This window comes from Calonectris borealis, chromosome 11, assembly GCF_964195595.1.
Source record: "Calonectris borealis chromosome 11, bCalBor7.hap1.2, whole genome shotgun sequence".
Lineage (NCBI taxonomy): Eukaryota > Metazoa > Chordata > Aves > Procellariiformes > Procellariidae > Calonectris > Calonectris borealis.
Window position 1 is genome coordinate 15,462,063 of NC_134322.1, and position 18,850 is coordinate 15,480,912.

The window sequence follows — 18,850 nt, forward strand, 5'->3', positions numbered from 1 at the left end:
ATGTGCTTGTACTACCTGACGCTGATCAAACATCTCAAGAAAATTTGCATCTGACATATCAGAAACGCCTGTAAGAAAATCTGCTCTTGAGAGAAAATTCAGACAATTGTTTCCAAATTAGTGCAAGTTATCAGACAGAAACACAGCTACACCAGCAGTCTGTCTACAAAACAGCACTGTACCAGCACCAAACTCCTGATCTAGCAAAGTACATAAATTCAGCACAATTACTCACATGCCCTGAAGTGCTTTAAAAGCCCAGGGTCCTCTTCGGAGGAATGGGAGAATCACAAACTAAACCTGAGAACCACTGCTTATTTTCAGATCTCTTTACCCAGACTACCAGCAAGAAAAGTAATTTGCAGCAATGTGGACTAAAATCACGTAAATGCACGCTCAACGCTCAGAGTCAGTGTTTAAAGTTTGCCCTGAAGAGCAGTGCTTCCTCAAACCAAGATGTTATTACTCTTTAAAAAAAGATCCCCTATTTCATCCATTCAGCATTAAGTTATCTCATTACCTGCTGGTGCCCCTGCCATTACTGTTAAAGCTGCCATTGACTTGGTACCGATATAGTGACTTTTTACAAGGAAACGAGCCAATTCCAAGACTGTATCAAAAGGCTGGCTCAGCACTTTCTGGGCCCATTCACAAACAAGCCGGCAGGCCGCAGAGACAACTTCCTCATCAGCACTTTGCAGCTGCCCAGACGGCTCTGCCCCATCCAACTAAAACAAACAAACAAAGGAGGAAAGGTTACTTTAATTATTAAGGGTCATTAAGGCATGAAAACAAAAACAGAGAGCAAATGATGATCAGAAACACACAAAAAGTTGAGTACGTATGTTCACAGTTTTTCATGAAATTGGGAGAATGAGATCACATCATCAATAGCATTCAAAATGAAATGTCTTCACGTTAATCTACTGGTTGTTTCCAAAGGCATTATATGGAGCTGACATTTCTGGAAGAAAATCGCAGACAGAATCCTAATATCTGGACCACCAACAGTGGATGCTCCCTGCATCTGGAGTCTTGTCAACTCAGCAGCCACTGTTACCCAGGAACTGCTTCTTTCATTGGGGTTCCTCTTCCCTAGCATTGACTTTTTTTTAAAAAAAAAAATACAGTAAAACCAAAACAGAATCAGAGATAAAAAGATACAGTTTGTGGGTGGCAACACTGTGAAAGTCTGCTTCACCTCCTAAATTAGTTTTTTTAATAGGACTGCAATTCGTTCTCAGCTTTACAGAAAAACATCAAACAATGATTCAGAGTATAAGTATTGTAAAGAAAAATCTTAAAAACTACACAGCTCTTCACTTTGTTTTGAAAACTACAGACAGAAAAACAACATAATAAATGTTAATTTGCAGAAATACATATAAATAAGCAAGTATATATCATACCCCATCTCCAGTTTTATGAAAGTCAAGGTTGGGCAGTGTTGGCATATGCACGAAAGCCTTCTTCCTCAGCCCACTGTAGCAATATGTGAACAAGAATTAAGGTCTAAACCATCTCTGCTTGTTTGTTGGGGGATAGAAGGGAAGGGCAGTAATTCCTCTGATACCCCCTCATAAGCTTTATAAGCAAATTCAACAACATATCCAAGAATTACTGTCATTGACATAGTCTCATAGCCAGCCAGAATCAAAAGCCTGTAAGTGGTTGTGTTCTTGGGCAGGTCGTTGGGCTTCTCCGTCTATGCAGAGGAGCAAGTGATGCTGGCCGTGATGAATTTCATTTGATGACTTAAAAGAACGACTAAACCATGCCAAGTAGTTTCAATTAGCTACTCAGTATTTAAATCATTAACACAAATTTGGACTAAACTCCCTTCCTAAACCAGGCCTAAAATGAGATGCAGAACGCATTTTCAAAAGTTAATCACTATTAAAAAATGTGTTCCCAAATTTTGGTTTTGCTTTATTATGAGTTGTTCTTTTTTGCCTCTTTTTGCTACATTTCCCAACATTTCCTTCTCCTTCTCCTAAGGGACTTCCACAAACTGAAGAAGTTTTCCATGACAAGATAAAGTGACCGATGAGGACGTTTCTTCCTAAGATTTCACACAATTTTTGTGGCTCCCCCCCCATCCATGATAACTCTTCTTCTGTAAAAATATGGACACAAATACCCAGATTTGTTCTTATATTGATCTCATCAAATCAGTACACAAAAATATACTCCCTCCATTACTCTTACTCACTTGTTTATAGGTCTAAAAATCAAATCAGCCTTTTTTCCTCTCCACAGCATTACTCTGGGAGTTCACACACAGTGTCTCTTCTCTGTGACACACAAATCCTTTTCAGGATCACTAATTTTTCACATTCTGTAAACATGTCTGTATTTCTTTTTCCTAGACCATGGAGTTTGCATTTGCTTGCATTAACCTGGATGGAGCATAATTACAGTGAAATAAATGTAAGGAGGCTAGGTATTAAGGTAAGTGTCAGATAAGGTCACATTTTAATAATTCTGAATTAGAAACTGAACTGAAAGAGATCCCCTGGGTCAAGCTACAACTACATCATATGACTTCTTCCTTAAAACTTCTCTAGCTCTATCCAGAAGATCACTACTAAGTTTTGGACTCCACTAGATAATCCAGCACTGTATTTTATGAAAAAATTTAACTGACACATAACTTCTCCATTTACTACTACATGGAAGGTTTTTTTCTCTATGGAAGACAAATAATTCTGGGCTGCCCGCTAGTGCTCAATTCCCTCTGTAAGTGCATGCTTCAAGTGAGACCTTGGCAAAGGCCAGGTCTCACTTACAGTGAGTCCATATCATTACTGATAGTTCTTTTCAGTCTTTTTCATTAGAGCCTACAAGCACCTCGATGCCTTTCGGCCTTTTAATGCTCTCCCTCCCTTGCTTACTGCAGTGGCTTAGAGTCAGAACGGAGCAGGAGTGGGGGATGCAGCAGGTACGACATTACTTCATGATGGTTTCTAAGGATTCTCAAGGGAAGATGTAATTCTCAACTTGGAAAAGACAAAATCCTTGCTGATGAAAAAACTACTTACTTTGAAAATCACTAACAGTTTTTGTATTTTTAATGGAACACATCAGCATGCTAAAGACTAGACAAACTACAGCTCAGTCTCAGAAAAGCCTGAGAAAAATTCACATTCTTGTAGCCATTAGACTTGATTACTACATTTCTTTCCTAGCAGAGCTTCTTGCCCCTACAGAGAACCACCAGCGGTACGAGCAGACTCTTTTGCACAGCATTTGTCTCAAATTCTTCGTGGTGGCGAAGTTAATTGATAAACTCATCTGTCCCAAGACCTACTGTGTACAGTTCTTCCTATAACAATTATGTGTAGTTACACTATGACAACATCAGATAAGTACTTTATGGTTTGTACTAAGTTGCAATTAAATGGGGTAGTGTTTTTGCACGCCCTCTGGGATGGACTATTTCTCTAACACAGGGAAGGAGGGCAGGAAGCTGATTCCAACTTTAGGCACAGGCAACAAGACTCTGCAGTCAAGAGAGAAAGACAGCGCTACCCTCCTAGAAGCTCTTGCTCTGCATTGTCTTTCCTATCTCAGGAGGTCTGCACCATGCAGTGAAGGAAGCCGTCACCCCTCCTCTGACGGCAGGACAAGCCTCGGATCGTGCCTTCCAAGTCTGAAGTCAGCTTTTGTGACGACTTCCCAGTTCCCTCTTCTCTTCCAAGCAATACTAACAGTTGAGGAGAGGCAGTTCTATGAAATATCTGTAGCCCTGCTTAAGAAGGATCTTTGGCTTTACAACTAACTTTCACATCATTGGTGTGCGCAAGTGTAATATAAAAGCAAGAAATGTTCTGATAATTCTGAGCTGTACTACCAATAAAGTGTTAGTTATTGCAGATATATAAGGCAAGTTCCTTTATTCCAATATCCCTCTTTGCACTAAATGATAAAGCTTCTTTGATTCCTTGCGGCTGTGACAACTGTCAGAACCTAAATTTAAGTACTTGTTTCCGAAGTTATATCTTGCAACCTAACACTACCGCAATTAATAATTTTTAAAGAACGTTGAGAAAGTGTCTGCATTTTTTATTTAACATTACTTCTACATTTAGCTGGTAGTTAAGCTGTAACGACAGATGTTCTCCAGGCAAGTGCAGAAGAAGTTACTGAGAAGCGTTCTAGAAAAGGATATTTTGATTTGCCTCTTGTGCCTAGACGACGGGCCTTCATATTTGGAAAGACATTTTTCATGATCTTTCCAAAGTCAGCAGCACTTAATGGGTGGTAGCCAAGATTGTCACAATAGCTCCTGCAACAAAGAGAAAGAAAGCGTGAATGGAATCAAAGTTAATGCAAGAGGCCAGCCTGCGTGCTAGACTCCATCTAAGGTTTTCAAAGGAAAACACTTACGCCCATCCATATTAAGAACCACATTTAACATTAATGAAGCTATCCACAACGAACTGAATGCATTAAAAATGTATAAACAGAACTATTAATACCATAGTTTTTGCCTTGTTCTCTACTGAGTTCAAAGACAAGTCATATGGAGACATAACAAGTAGTGGCATTATCTAGAGCATAGTTAAGATTTACTCCACAACTTAGTTTGAAGCATATGTTTCAATTCACTTATTTTCGGACATAATAAAAGCAGAGACATTGTTCTAGCCAGAAGTATAGCTTGAGTGTGGTAAGGCCTGAAGTCCTGCAGGAATATTTGAAAAGCAGTAAGAGCTTTGTCAGTGTCCAGAGAAAGATTCTGCCTACACAACCTCAATTTAATAGAGCTTAACAGAACTGAATTTAATAAAACATACCTTCCCAGGGAACCAGTTTCACCTTTATAGGCGTAACATAGAGATGTACTGAGGACCTAGTCCTCTTGCCACTGTACCACTACTGAACTATGAGAGCTGCTTAATTATAGACATCCTTACATTCATTAACAGTCCTAAATTAACAGAGATTTCAACTGCCTCTGCAAATGTAGATCTTCATGCGACTGAGTATACAACCTGATGATCTAGGGAAATAAAGCAACAAAGGTAATTATTTTGCTAAGTTTACTTATTCTAGTAAAATGGGCACTGTTATCTGTCTTCAGTTCTCAAAAACAGCAGAAGGAATTTTGTTTCAACATCTATTCAGATGTTTCAACATCTGAGATATTTTTAATATATCTCCTTGAGGCAGAGAACAACAATTTTTGATTTCGCTGCAAAACGTGCATGTTCTGGAAAATCACAAATATGTGAAAGCAGAGGAGAAAACCAGGAACTGCTCTGGAAGGTTCACCTACGCAGCAAGTGCTTAAGGCTGCACAAAAGATATGAATGCCATATTGCCTTTTGTTCAAGTCTTGTGGTATTTCACAGATGTTAATGCGCTAAGGCCCAAAGCATACTGTTAAAGCATTCTCATGCAGATTTCCTGCAGTCACAGAGTCAGCACCAGATAGCAATGACCTCCTTTCCCGTGAGAAGTCCTACCAGCAACGCACAAAACCAACCTGCCTCTGAAAAGAAGAGGTGACTGTACATGGTCCTGTGTGGGCATCAGCAGGAGAGCAGAAAAAACAATAATTTCATACACCAGGTTGCCTGCTACTCTAATCAGGTACATACATGCAAACAAATCTCTGCTCATGAAGGAAGAAAGAAAGAAAGAAAAAGCAGCACTCCCAAAACAGGTATTTCACTCCCAGCATCACCTAGTAAAACCAGTAACAATTAGCGGTGGCACTTGCATCCAAGTAGGCCAGTCAAAATGTCTTCTCTGAAAACGGTAGCTCTATAGAAAGCAGTATGTATTTCTTGAGATACTTCCACTGCATTTATTTTCTCTGTAAAAATACTCGTTATTACAGAGCAAGTATCTGCTGCTTTTACCTTGCCTGTATGTAGGTATCCTCCACCTGGAAAGCACCACCACAAATGTAGTGATTTTGATGATAAAGAGCAAGTTTTATGCTATTTGGTTCTGACATCTCCCTGCAGAGCTTGTGTGCACCCACTTCCCCCAGCTACCGGGCCACTCTGTCCAAACCAGGAGACGTCGCCTACAACCTGGTATACAGTCAGCCATTAGTCTAGCTTCTGTATGGGACAGCAAGAAGGTTTTTATCCAATTTATATACCAACATATTTCATTTCAATGCACGTCAGTCACACAATCTGGATTTTGGATATGTCCCTTTGAAGTTAATACAAAGGAATGCTTCTCCTGCCTTGCTCCACCCTCTTAGGAATCAGACATTGCTTTACGTGTAATAGATCTCTGTGCCATTTTTTTCCCTTGCGTCTTGCCAGGCTCCAATGGATTTTAACTCTACCCTGAAAGTTCCTAAAAGGTGGGTCTTTGTCACTTACTGATGCTGATTACAGGACTTTAAGTCTCAACTACCACGCAGAGGAGGGCGCTCTGAATTTCTCTGCCACAGTCAGCAGTATCTTTGACTGAAACTCAACAACGTCAGCAAAGCAAAATAAAAAAAATAACCCAGCAACAACAGGATTAGGGACCTACCAATCAATAAACTTTAAAGTTAAAAATTATTCCCCCTTCTAGGAGAAAATAAATAAAGAAAGAAGGAAAAAAAAAAAATTCAGTTCCTTAAGTCTAGCACATCTGTTTCAAGACAATTACTTGCTAGCAGCAAAACACAGAGTTACATGGTCCCTTCGTATCCATGCTGGCAGCTCCTGCAAGCTTGTGATTTCTGAGCTATTATTATTATCACGTAATTTCAGTTTTCCAGACAGATCATCCCATATGGCCCCTCCTCCTCCTGGCTCGGCCGAGAACCCTCCATGTCCATCTGCGGTCTCTCATTGACTTGACAACACATACCAGGAGTCTCCTCCCTGAAGCTCTTCTCTCTGCTACTTGCACTCTTGGCACATCGCTGAGCCCAGGAGCCGTTTTGCTTATTTGAAGGGTGGGTGGGAAATAGATGGGGGGAGGGAAGGTCTACGCAGAGACAGGAATGACAATGGACACGCGGTTGGTTACATTCCTTTGTATAGAGCTCCCCTACATGATAAGGAGAAAAAGCCTTTTTTTGGGGGGGTAAGATCTTCGAATTAAATGTACTCGAGCCATAAAATACGCTGGGAGCGCATCTGAATTAAACCACAAAAAAGATTAACCAAAAAGCCAATGAAGACGGTCAGGCTATGCAGCCCAGTTTACACAGCTTCCTGGGCAGAAAAACCATTATGATAAAGAATCTATTGCATGGAAGGACACAAAGATTTTGGCTTACCCAATCCAGCAAAACAACTGGTCTCTAAAAATAGAGACCAGTTTAGAACAAAGAACCTTAGGAAAAGGTAGGCTCTCATTAAGATGATGAGCAATGCTGGCCCAGACATGAGTCCTAAAAATCAGGTAGGATGGAAACCAGATGTCTGAAAACCATCAGAGAAATGAAATTGCATGTCAGACTCCCAAGAGCAGAAGCAGAGGTGGGAAAACACTGCTTTAGATGGAGCTTGATCGGCTTTTAAAAGGAATATATAGGTAGTTGCTTATGACAGAGGACTGGACTTTACAACACAATACGACTCATCCTGTTCCTATCAGGTAGTTTTATATAAAAGTACTGGTTAAGTGCTATCAAACAAGATTAGTATGTATCTTGTGTCTTTTACTTGTTTAACAGACATGGTATTGCTATACCTACTGCCCTCTTCTGTGCTAGCTTCTGAATATTCTTCTTCTAACTTGTTGGTTAATATCCTTAACACTTAGTGCACATAATCTATGCATCAGGTGGCATCAAGTGGCCCAGCAGCCAGTAAAGCAAGGATTAATGATTTACAGACTAGAGGAAAGAGATACGGGCTGACTCAAAGACCTCCTTATCTATATCAAGCGTATCAAGTGAATCTTCAGGGCACCAAACTTAAATGACTTTCTTTCCTTGCGTCACTGTAGTAGAAGCAAGATAAGAGGACCCAAGTGTTTACTGAAGGCTCAACAAATCATTTTGTGGGCAAATAGGGATTTTGTCTGCCTAAGTATTGCAGGACTGCACTTAGACTCGAACTCCCAATTCTCTAAACTCAGCTAAATCTTCACCTGGCTGCCTCCAGAAGGGTGTTTACTAATGGGGAGAAGATACGCAAGTAAAACTGACTTACAAGAAAACACTGAAAGGATTTGATGGGAAGCAGCATCTATTCTCTGGAGGCTAGACAACATGTTAGGCAGCTCCCCATGAGTTCCCATATTTTCCAGACTGTATTCCCCCGTAACTCCCAGAGGAAGCTGGCAGAAGAACCGTGTGTGCCCAACAGAAAGACAGCTTCTTACAGCCCAACGTATTCTGTCAGTGCAAGCGGCATCACAGCATCAAAAAGAGAGGTTCACCTACTAGCTCCCACCTACCTCCTTTCTGAAATTCAGCTGCAAGCTCTCAACCTTCCCAAGTGCTACTGCCTTATATTATGATGCATTTTTCATTTATTTTATCCCTTTCGAAAGGGAGATGAATCCATTCACTTTTATCCAGTTAGAGACATGAATTCACAATTAAATGGAAGAGTAAGAAAACAGAAAGAAGAGTCACTGTGTTGAATAAGCTTAGTGAGAAAAGGCTACTGAAACGTGGAGGAGCTGGAAACACTATCAACACTCGCCAATGGTGGACTTGTGTGGAGTGCAAGCTTCTGTCTTTCCCTCTTCGTAGAAAAAAAAACACCCCACACATGAAAGGTGATGCAGAAGCCCAGTAGTTTTGCAAGATTTATATTGACCAAAATTTACAGCAGGAATTGAGATGCTGGTATGATGCGGCACTCTTCTGTGCCTTGTGACTTTGATTTATACGTGCAGAGTACCTAAGCTTGCTCACAGTACTTGTGAGCTCATGCAACATCTATCTTTGCACACAGAGGAGAGAAATGGTAACTTGCTAATATGGCAGACATGAGTTTTGAGAGGCCTTAACACCCTTAGGTAAAGAAAACTGACTTATCAAAACTAACTCTCTTATCTATTTATATGCCTGTTCCCCACCTCCCACTCCAAGACTACTCTTCCTTTGGTGTGCAAGAATAACTCATGAAAATATTCAAAGAAACTGAATGTTTTAAAAACAGAACAGATGCTTTCAAAGGAGAACAGATTCCAAACATTTGATATTTTCCTGAATATTTGCTTACCACCCTTATTTTGTTAGAAAAAAAAATACAATACACAAATACTTGATGCAGCTACATACAAAAGCCATCCAAATTTCACACTCCACAATCTGTAGATGATGATTTTTCTGGGCATCTGCAGCTTGGCACAGCATGGAAGCCAAGCAGATTTGTTGCTGAAGCAGGCCATAAATTATTAAATAAGAAATATATTTAAGAATAACGCTCCCATCTCTCTCCCGCACAGCAGCTGCCGCTGTTGCTGTGTCTGCGCGAGCGGCTGCTGCTCGGGGATTGGCCACCCCAGCACGTCTGTGCCATTGGCTCTATTTCCAGGCTGCGTCACCGCTCCAGTCGATGGCGAGAATTCAGAAATAGGTGTGTGCATGTTTATCAACCCCAGGCAAGCGAATGCCATCATGTTTCAGCTCAGTCACAGTAAAAAACTTGACCAGAGAGAGTTAATTAAAAGGAGGTATTCGCAGAAGGCACCCCTGCAATAACAATTACTAAGGGCTGAATCCTGAAGGCACTTAGGAGGTGAAGGGACTCAGCTCTCTGCAAATTACTGTAATCGTTCAGATTATGGAAATATTCATACTAGATCACAAATCTGTTATTCATCTTCAGGCAACTGGGCTAAGGATGATTTCCCCCCCACCCCGTGGGGAATGTTCTGTAAATGAATTCAAATCCAACTTCCATCAGACAGCTCCCTCTCCCTTGCTTCTAATCGCTTTCTCGTGACATGGTAGCTTTGAGACTTGACAACACAGACTCACAGTGGCCTTGGTTACTGGTTTCATACATATTCAGATACATTGTGCCTCTGTAGAAATCAGGTTTGCTGCAGGAAGGTCCCATATTTATGCATTATTCTGGAAAGAAAGGTGTGATGGGCTAGATCTTATGTGCAAAATAGCTGCATTTCCAGGACGAACAATTCAACCCCTCATCCTTGTTAAGGCAGTCATATACGTACGTACATACAAGCAGACCAAAACGTAGTGTAAGATAGCAACTGGTGCTTTTTACCTGTGCTGCTCTGTCCACAAAACAAAACCAATATTCATACAGATATTTACTTGTTCAGAGATACTTGTACCTTTCCTTCAGGATATGTAATGCACAATTTCAACATCACAGTCTTACCGTCAGTGGCAGAAATAATGCATACAGTTTGCCTCACTGTAGCTAGAACATTCTCAGGTACATTAGTACATAAGGCCTTGTTCTGCTATATGCACTTGTACATGTACATCAGTGGAGTACCTGTAGAGCCAGCGTCACAGAACCATCTACACTCGCTAAAGCCGTATGTATGGATCCAGTTTGGGAGCACTCACTTGTATTCGTCATAAACCTCCTGCTTGGGAAGGGAAGTCTCAGGGTGCTCTTCCAAGGTGTTCCGTATCCACGAGAAGGCGTGCATCTGCTGGGCACGGCTGGACGACATGGAGATCTGATCGCTAGTGAAAGAAGAAGCAGTGCTGATGAAGACTTTGCTCCATACCTCCTCCTGAGTTACAAGACTTAGCAATTGTCCGCCTACACAGGTGGAGAGACACCAGAGACAACGAGGGCCAGTACCTCACACATTTAGCTATTCCTTGAGGCATGAGCAGCAGTTATCTCCCTCTTTCATTTACAGTTTAACAAAGGGACTCCACACTCCAGTTCCTGACTGATATACAGCAGCGAGTAGACAGTGACGGGTGAGAGTTCACCTACTTCCCCTCTTAAATTTATTGTTCCTTACTGACCACCTCTAAGTTTTGCCCACTCCGTTTGCCAGCTGCCCTTTGGAAACACCCAACTTTCCCAGCAGATGCTCAGAGGCACCTGTCTGCCTATAACCACCCTACTGGGAACATATACTAATTTTGTCACGTTGTGATCTGCAGGTTGGTTTTCTAGATCTTCCTTTAGTCAAACAAACGTTACTAGAAATACCAGCAGTTCCTTCTTTCCCCCACCATCACATTTGTGTTGCTATATTATCACTTCCTACATAAAAAGCGAAGGAACAATCACACTTAGGATGCAAAACACTTTCTCTGATGACTCTTGCATTTTAGGAGGTTTATATTTACAAGTTATTCATGCACTAAAGATTAAGAAGTTAAAAAACCCCAATCTGCAGGGAAAGAAGAGTCCTTAACATTTAATAAAGGCTGCTTCTGCTACCAAACACATCATGTGAATGGTTCCTCAGCAGATAAGTGCCACGGGAAGTAAAGTAAGTTTTCGGTACTAGTTGCTCACGTTTACACGCTTACACACATACCTTTTGTCTCCATTGTTGGGACCCGAAGGCAGCTGAAGGTAGAGGTAGAGTTTCTCTAGGTCTGTAAACTTCTCAACTTCTTGCTAGATAACAAAGGTGTTTTGGTTAAAAAAAAAGGGTGGGGAGAGGCAGGGGGACAAAAAGCAAACAGTAAGAGTTGAGCTTGACAGCTAAAAACTGTCATCTGACAGTGTATTCCTAAATAATATAATTTTAAACAAGACAGTATTTACTTATGTGAAAGAATGTGACTGTGAGCACTCTGGGACTAGAAACATGATTTTCTATTTTATTTGCACATCACCACACACTAGAAAGCACTGGTCACCATTACAAAATTCACACGCAACAAAAGCAGAATCTGGAAAAATGTCAGTAACAGATCACTTCTGTAACCAGATGCGTAACATGAAAACTTTATCTCCTCAGAGCACACATGAAGCACCTCTGAGAAGGCAGCATCAAAAAACAGCTATGCTGTAGTAATGCAGGATGTCAGACCTGATCCTGTGATCCACTATATATTAATAGTTAAATGTCACAGACTTCAATGAAGACGTTTTAAAATCTATCTACATACACATGTATTTTTTTGTTTCCTTTGGAAATCAGTTATTGAACAGGTACTGAAGACAAGCCATTCAGTTAACATGAATCTCAGTGATGCCGGACTCCTCCTCCAAGGGATACCACCTGAGGATCAGACACAGGGGGAGTTTTACCTGGTGTATGCAAACAGTGATTGCTACATGCGAACTAGCTTTTGGTCACCTGAAACCAGCTACACAGACTTAGAAACACTGGGAAAATCAGTTGCGGTAATACGCTCAGGCTGCTCAGCAGCAGCAGGAGTAAAGCCACACAGCAAGGAGCAAACAGGTTCTCCTTCTGCAAGGTGCTGCAGAACAATGCATGAGGTGGTGCACCACCAGTACCGAGTCAAAGACTCCCAGATCCCTTTTTAAGTTAGAATACAGCTTTTGGATTACAGTTGGTTCTCTTCTCCTTTACTGGTGTCTTACTGCCAATGTAACCTTTTCCAAAAGGAAGAGAAAATAAGAGAGAGCGACCGACAGGTAGTGAGACCTGGCTGTTCACTTCAGCAATGAGCAGAATACAGAGGGGGAAACTAAAAACCTAAACTTCACTTCAAACCAGCTCCCTACCTGCCCCAGTCACGTCCAGATCCACCTCGCTTCAGCTGGCACAAAATTAACAGCAGTACTAGGGAGAGGTGAGCTCCCACCTCCCTTCCGCTGGCTTTGCACCCAAGGCAGGGGTCCCCTCCCTGACCCCAGACGCTGGGCGAGGACCGGCGGGACGTGCCATCCGGGGAAGGGTGCTGGGAGAGCGCGGGGGCTCGCTAATCCCCGCCGCAAAACCGCCCCACAGAACTGGGCCACCAGCGATGCGACAGACGCTCTCAGAGCCAAGAGAAACACTTCCAGCAGCAGCCAGGTAACAGACACTGGATTTGTTGCTTTTATAAGCTGCAGCAAACCACAACATTTAGGTTTTTTTTTCCTCTCACAAACTCCTGAAATTTGCTGACACCGATTTCTGCGTGGCCCTACAGCAGCTTACACAGCAGTGGTGCTCAGACCACCAAACATCCAAAGAGGTATTTCTTAATGGGTGCATTTTGTCAAATTCTCTGTCCTTCCTTTCCTGCATAAATCACAGCATTTGGACTGGTGGGTTTTCCTTTAACAAACCCATTACTGAAAAGATCAATGTTCTTCAAAGAAAGAGTTTATGGAAAATTAATCATTTACTTATGAAAAGATTGAAGTTTAACAGCTGCCAGAAAATTTGCGCTTATTTATTAGACCTCCTTTTCTTCGAGGAACTTAGCTGTTTTTTGTTTTAAACGGCAAATGCCAAAGCAGCACACCAAAGGACACGGTCTGGGTGAGATTACCTTGCGTGGTAAGCGCTAATCCATGTGGCAAAAGTGTCCCAGGCAGAACAAAACAAAAAAACTGCCGATGACACTGACACTGAGGCGGAAGACAACCTCTCACTTCCAAATCTAATGTGCCAGAGTGCAACATAAAGGGCAAGGTTTTAGAAGAAACATTAAACCTTTCATCAAAAAACACTGAAGTAGTCTCAGTGCCCACTCCAGCTGAAGCAACTTCTGCTGTGTCCTGGCAGAAGGAAGGGGCTGGGTGGAAGGGCCCTGCCTGAGCCGTGGAGGCTCTGCTACACAGGCCCTGTTTGCCAAACCCCCTCATTAAAAAAAAAAAACCACAACAAAAAAACCCAACGATGTATATGTAGAGAAAAAATTTGACTGGGATTATGTAGCAGAGCCTTTCCAAAGGATGCAAGCGAGCCAGCGACTCTCTCGTCAGCAAAACTGCATCCCTAGAGCTGAGGCAGCTGAGGACTACGGTTTTCTCACATCCTCAGCAGAAGCAGCTGGACAGGGATGTTATCCCACTGTTTTCACTCAAGACGCGCTCCCCTCCCCGCCTGGCCCCAGGCAGCACTTTCTGCCCAACTCCTCCAGCTTCCAGCGAGGGCTGCGGGGAAGCCCGGGGAGGCAGGACCTCCTCGGAACAGGAGACTTAACAGGCAGCCAGGAGTCACAGCCAGTTCACGGAGGTAATCCTACCTGGGTGATAATTAGATAAACCTAAGCTTATTAGATGCGACTGAATCTATTTAGAGAAAATCATCTTAACGCTGAAGAAGTGGCAGCAAAGGGATGGAGTGTGACAGTCAGTGCAAGGAGATTCAGGAAACATCATGTTTTGTTTAGTTTAAAAAATTGTTAAACATTATGTTTTGTTTAGGCTGTTTTCTCTAAATGTTTCGAAAACTCTCAAAACTTGGTTTACAACCTCGGTAAGTACAACCTCTTCTTCAACCTCAGCTGACATCCACCAGTTCTCAGAGCTAAAGGTCTGGTGAATTCAGTAATAACTCTGTTACTGCAACTGTTCAAAGTATCAAAACTTTCAAATTTCTTAATGCAATCAGAAAAGAATTCGGGAAAGTGGAGGAACATTTTAGCTGGCCTACTGACTACTGACCAGCTCAGTAGAAAGAGATCATTCACCCTGAGTTTTTCTTTGTGCTAAGTTGGATGCATCTGGAAATGAATGAAAAGAAACAAGAACACAAAATATACTACAAATTTTCTCCACCACCACCCCCCAAATAGGTCAATAGTGTGGAAAAAATAAGTCAATAGAGTGGAAAAGAGTCACAGCATCAAAAGGAAGAGTCTGATGCCGGCATCATCTTGGACAAATTCCCCTTTGTGTAGCCCATTAAAGCTTATGCCACAGTAGTTTTACAACCCATACAGAATGTAAAGTGTCTGGGAACATTTTAAAGGGAATCCTTCTGCGCTACTTAAAAGGATCTAAGTAAAAATTTTGCTTGAAGTTTCCTGACCTTGAGTGACTGGTTCTATCAAATCAGATGAAGACTGTGTAATTCTCCAAAGGCTATTTATAAACCGTATTTCTTGAAGCTGCATTAGAAAAATGCATAAGCATGCTAAACTGCTCGCAGGACTGAGGTGTAAAGCCATCACAAAGCACCACCTCTATTACTCTCGGTTTTCACACGTTATATTTATCTCCTGTAATCGGAACCACATTAAATAAAGGAAGATTCAGTGAAGAAGGGGAGCAAGCAGTGTTCATACTTATTTTCACGACTTGGCTTCAATTTAGCCAAAAAATATATCAAGTACTCAAAATATCTCAGTGATCTTATATTGTGAGACAGAAAAACTAAGGACAAAGAATTAGAAACCTCAAGTCACAACTAAGCAAAGACTTTCAGTAACATATAAAGGAGCACAAATCTCTGATATTTTTGTTTTGACAGTTACCAAATATAGATAGTTCACTAAAGGAATGCACAAAATATGTAGCAAACAAATTAAACCAGAGATCCATTTATATTTGCGTTATCAATAGCCACATAGATCTGCTCCAGAGCAATCTGTCCTTTTGCTGCCTAAGAAAGACACAGAACAAGGATCTCTTAGGAACAGAAGCAACTTTCTTTTTCATTCTAACAGGCATTTTGATTGAGCAAATAAACAGCTGTCAAATAAACCAGAACGGCCAAAATGTTGTGGGTTGTTTTTTTTTAAAGAAAATAGCAGGTTTTGACATCTGGTTCCATTCTGAGAGACACTAACTAGACACTGAAACTTTTCACAGCACAAAGAGACAAAGATCAGCTCAACACAGCATGTGGTTAAAAACTTAATCTGTGTTATAGGAAACATGAGTTTATTCACGTTCCTGCTTGAACCAGAGACCTAGAGATTTGAACGTGAGTCTCCAGAATCACAGAGTATCATTTCAGGTTTCCTGATCTTGGTGGATTGATCCTCTCTATCTGGTTTTCTCTGATTGCTGATCTACTGTCAGGTCACAAACGTTGGTGAAGTTTCATCCTAAAGTTGTCAAATGGGAAAACTCCAGGGAAAGTGCTTTTTCTGGATTGTTTTGAAGAAGGAAATATTTAGTGAGGCCAAACATTAAGTAAGATAGAGGAAGAATAATCTAAGGAACAATTAACAGAGTTACAACTTCTCTAATGAACACAGTGAAAAACGGCATTCAGATTTGAACTATTTTATATTTCCACAAGGAAGGCAGAATTACAGGTTATTTCTGTCCTCGAGTTCTGGTGAAGAGGAGTTGAAGGCCAGGGACACTGCTGCAAGCTTTTTGCAAGACTACTATTTTAGAGAGCATGGACTGATCTTAATATTTCTTTCCACATTTTGAGTATTTATAGGTAACTATAATCGAAGCAAAAAAGGCTATGCCAATGCCAATGTAACTTGCACCTCCTGGCAGACTGGTTCTAAAACTTGTCATACTTCAGCAGAACAAACATCTATTATTTAAGAACTAGACTAAGAATAGCAAAGTAGTCAAGCAATCATCTCCCCACTTTGTGAATAGAGAAACAAGAAGCAAAGGTTAAAATAATTTGTTCAAGGTCAGATGGTTTGTTGGAAATATGATCAAGACAGGAAATAGCTAATACTTGAAACAGAGCCTATTATTCTAAAAAGCTGCTAATAAATACATTTGATATGCTTTATCTGAACAGAAGCAGAAACATATTTCAGGTGCTAAATATTCCAAACAAGCCCCAAAACCAAGGGCAGCTTTGTACTGGCAGTGTCCAAGCACAGCTGCCAAAGCTCCATAGAGCTTCTGCCTGTCTCCTCTAGGGCCAAAAAGACAAGTGACAAGCCTACCACCTTCTCCGCAGCAGGACCGAGGCCCATCGCTTCAACAGACCTTGCCCACTGCTGCAGCCCACGCTGCAACTGCTCCAGCCATCAGCAGCTTTGGTTTTCATGACCATCGATGCAGCACTCTCTCACCAGCACCCACCTCTTTTCATAGGACTAAGGAAAGAAACCTTAAGCTTCTTGCTGAGCGATTATATGGAGCATACCGTTTTAAAAATCAGGTTCAAGAGTTCACTTAGTATGCGGCAACAAATATAACAAGCAAAGTCATAAGAGAATCTACTGCTAGACATGTTTACTACAGTTAAAAAGATGTTATAATGAATTTTTAATGGCTGTTTACACCACAATTCTTGCTAATTATCTTTTTTTGGTTGCACAGCATACAACGATTTTCTTATGATCTTCCAGAAGCTGACAGTATGTCAGAACTTAAGTGGTGCAGTATAACAAGTCAAAGGCAGGTAACTTTGGTCTCGTTTGAGTAACTGCAGACCCAGTGCCCTTAGACTAGCTGTTTTCCACAGTCCTCAGCTGCTAGCGACACCCACAACAGAGACTATTGCCTCACCTCCGCTTCCTCTTCCTATTTCTCCCTTTCTCGCTATCCTGGGTTGAACTAGGCAGTCTATGCGCTGAAGAGCATTTGTGCGTGGCTCTGCGCACTGCGGCTGTGACTGGCGCTACCAAACACAAATGGCAACAGGCATAGCCTGATTTTTCTCTACGGGTGTTCTTTCTTTTAAGATTGCTAGCAAACTGATCAAGTTTAAATGCTTTAAGGTATCATCAGCACCTCCCAACGTAACTGAAAGCTAGTCCCAAACCTCCTCCTTACAGTAAGAAGCGAAACAAGGGACAGACGTTGTCCCTTTATGCTTCACGAGACTGACTCAAAGGCCCTGAGAAGGTTCCTATCCGAACCAAACACGTAAGAACGTGCACTTAAAGGAAATGCTCTGACCTGCCCATAAGCTTGGAGCCGGAGGCTCTGCAGGCAGCTGGTACCGCAACGACAGGACCACTCTGACAAACCCACACACACTCCACGGAAGAGGCAACCCGCTCATCTACCTTCTGCAGGACAAACCAGACAGGCCTGCAAGGAAGCTCCAAACAAGTTATTTAGAGCTATATAGTCACGGCCTTTTAGTTTAACATACTTTTAGATTCTGTCTTGCAGCTCACAGCTTTCCAAAAGCATGTAAAAATGCAGAAACCATTTTGCCAGAATTCAGCATAATTTTTATTTCCTGAAACTATTCTGATCTTGGATTTTTCTTTTTTAAACTACCTGAACAGCATTAGATCTACCTTTGCTAACCTAGAGTGGCCTTTCCGCTGTTGACAGGACCCCTCTGAACTCATCAGCAGGACAGACAAGGAGGCATCTGGAACAGAAAATCAGACCATCAGGACACTGCTGCTCGGTTCCGAGCCAAGCTATGGAGCCTGCTTTGCGTCCAAGAGCACTATTCAGAAAAATAGCTTGTCCATCCAAGGGATGAGACCTACACAAATGAATGGGCTCATACAAACTGATAATCCCTACCTCGTTACCCTAGATCTGCAAATCTGCGGAATTTAATGTAAGAATAGTCCTAGTGTAATTCCTTTTTCTTAAAACGGATTTCCAAGGAGCAGATGACCGGTTAACTTCCTACTTATTTATTCCCTCTCCGATGCTACTTAGGAACACCTACCCCACTTCCCATTTTTCACCACAGAAAAACCTGATGTTGAAAGAGTTTTACAAGTGCAATTTGCCCTTTTGCCACTGAAGACTCACGCAAAAAAATTAAGATCTTAAGACACCTGCTTTGTGTCCACAAACATCAATGAGGAATAAAGTGGACAAAAATGACATTTTGCATTGCTATTTTAGTTGGATGCATCCAAGAATATTTAAGCATAGGCAAAATTGGGTCCAAAGTTTGTTTGCAATACATCAATACAGCTTACTTTAAAACTATTACCACAATAAATTAAGACAACATTTTAAGGGCAGAGAATTCGGTGCCATCTGAATTAGCCTTTCATAATGTGACTTTAAGGAGTATTCTTATTTAGCTCAGCCATACAGCTGAACAGATTCTATTTGATAGTATCCAGATGGTTGTCTATGTCATCTTTTTATCTTGCCCACTGGTACTTCTGGATGAAATGCCAAAGGTAGAAAGTCAGAATAAG

The 18,850-nt window shown here is 41.5% G+C and overlaps 1 protein-coding gene across 4 annotated transcripts in view; it reads right to left on the minus strand.

Annotated features, from left to right (window-relative positions):
- Nucleotides 1-18,850, minus strand: part of RFX7 (regulatory factor X7) — a 54,494-nt gene that overhangs the window by 10,661 nt on the left and 24,983 nt on the right. For all 4 annotated transcript variants that reach the window (XM_075160144.1, XM_075160143.1, XM_075160147.1 and 1 more), the window contains 5 exons: nucleotides 11,416-11,498; nucleotides 10,475-10,597; nucleotides 4,168-4,288; nucleotides 1,410-1,490; nucleotides 521-728 (listed from right to left, as the gene is read on the minus strand). In XM_075160144.1, the coding sequence (XP_075016245.1) occupies nucleotides 521-728; nucleotides 1,410-1,490; nucleotides 4,168-4,288; nucleotides 10,475-10,584 (520 nt within the window). In that variant the 5' untranslated portion in view covers nucleotides 10,585-10,597; nucleotides 11,416-11,498. The remainder of the gene's footprint in view (nucleotides 1-520; nucleotides 729-1,409; nucleotides 1,491-4,167; nucleotides 4,289-10,474; nucleotides 10,598-11,415; nucleotides 11,499-18,850) is intronic.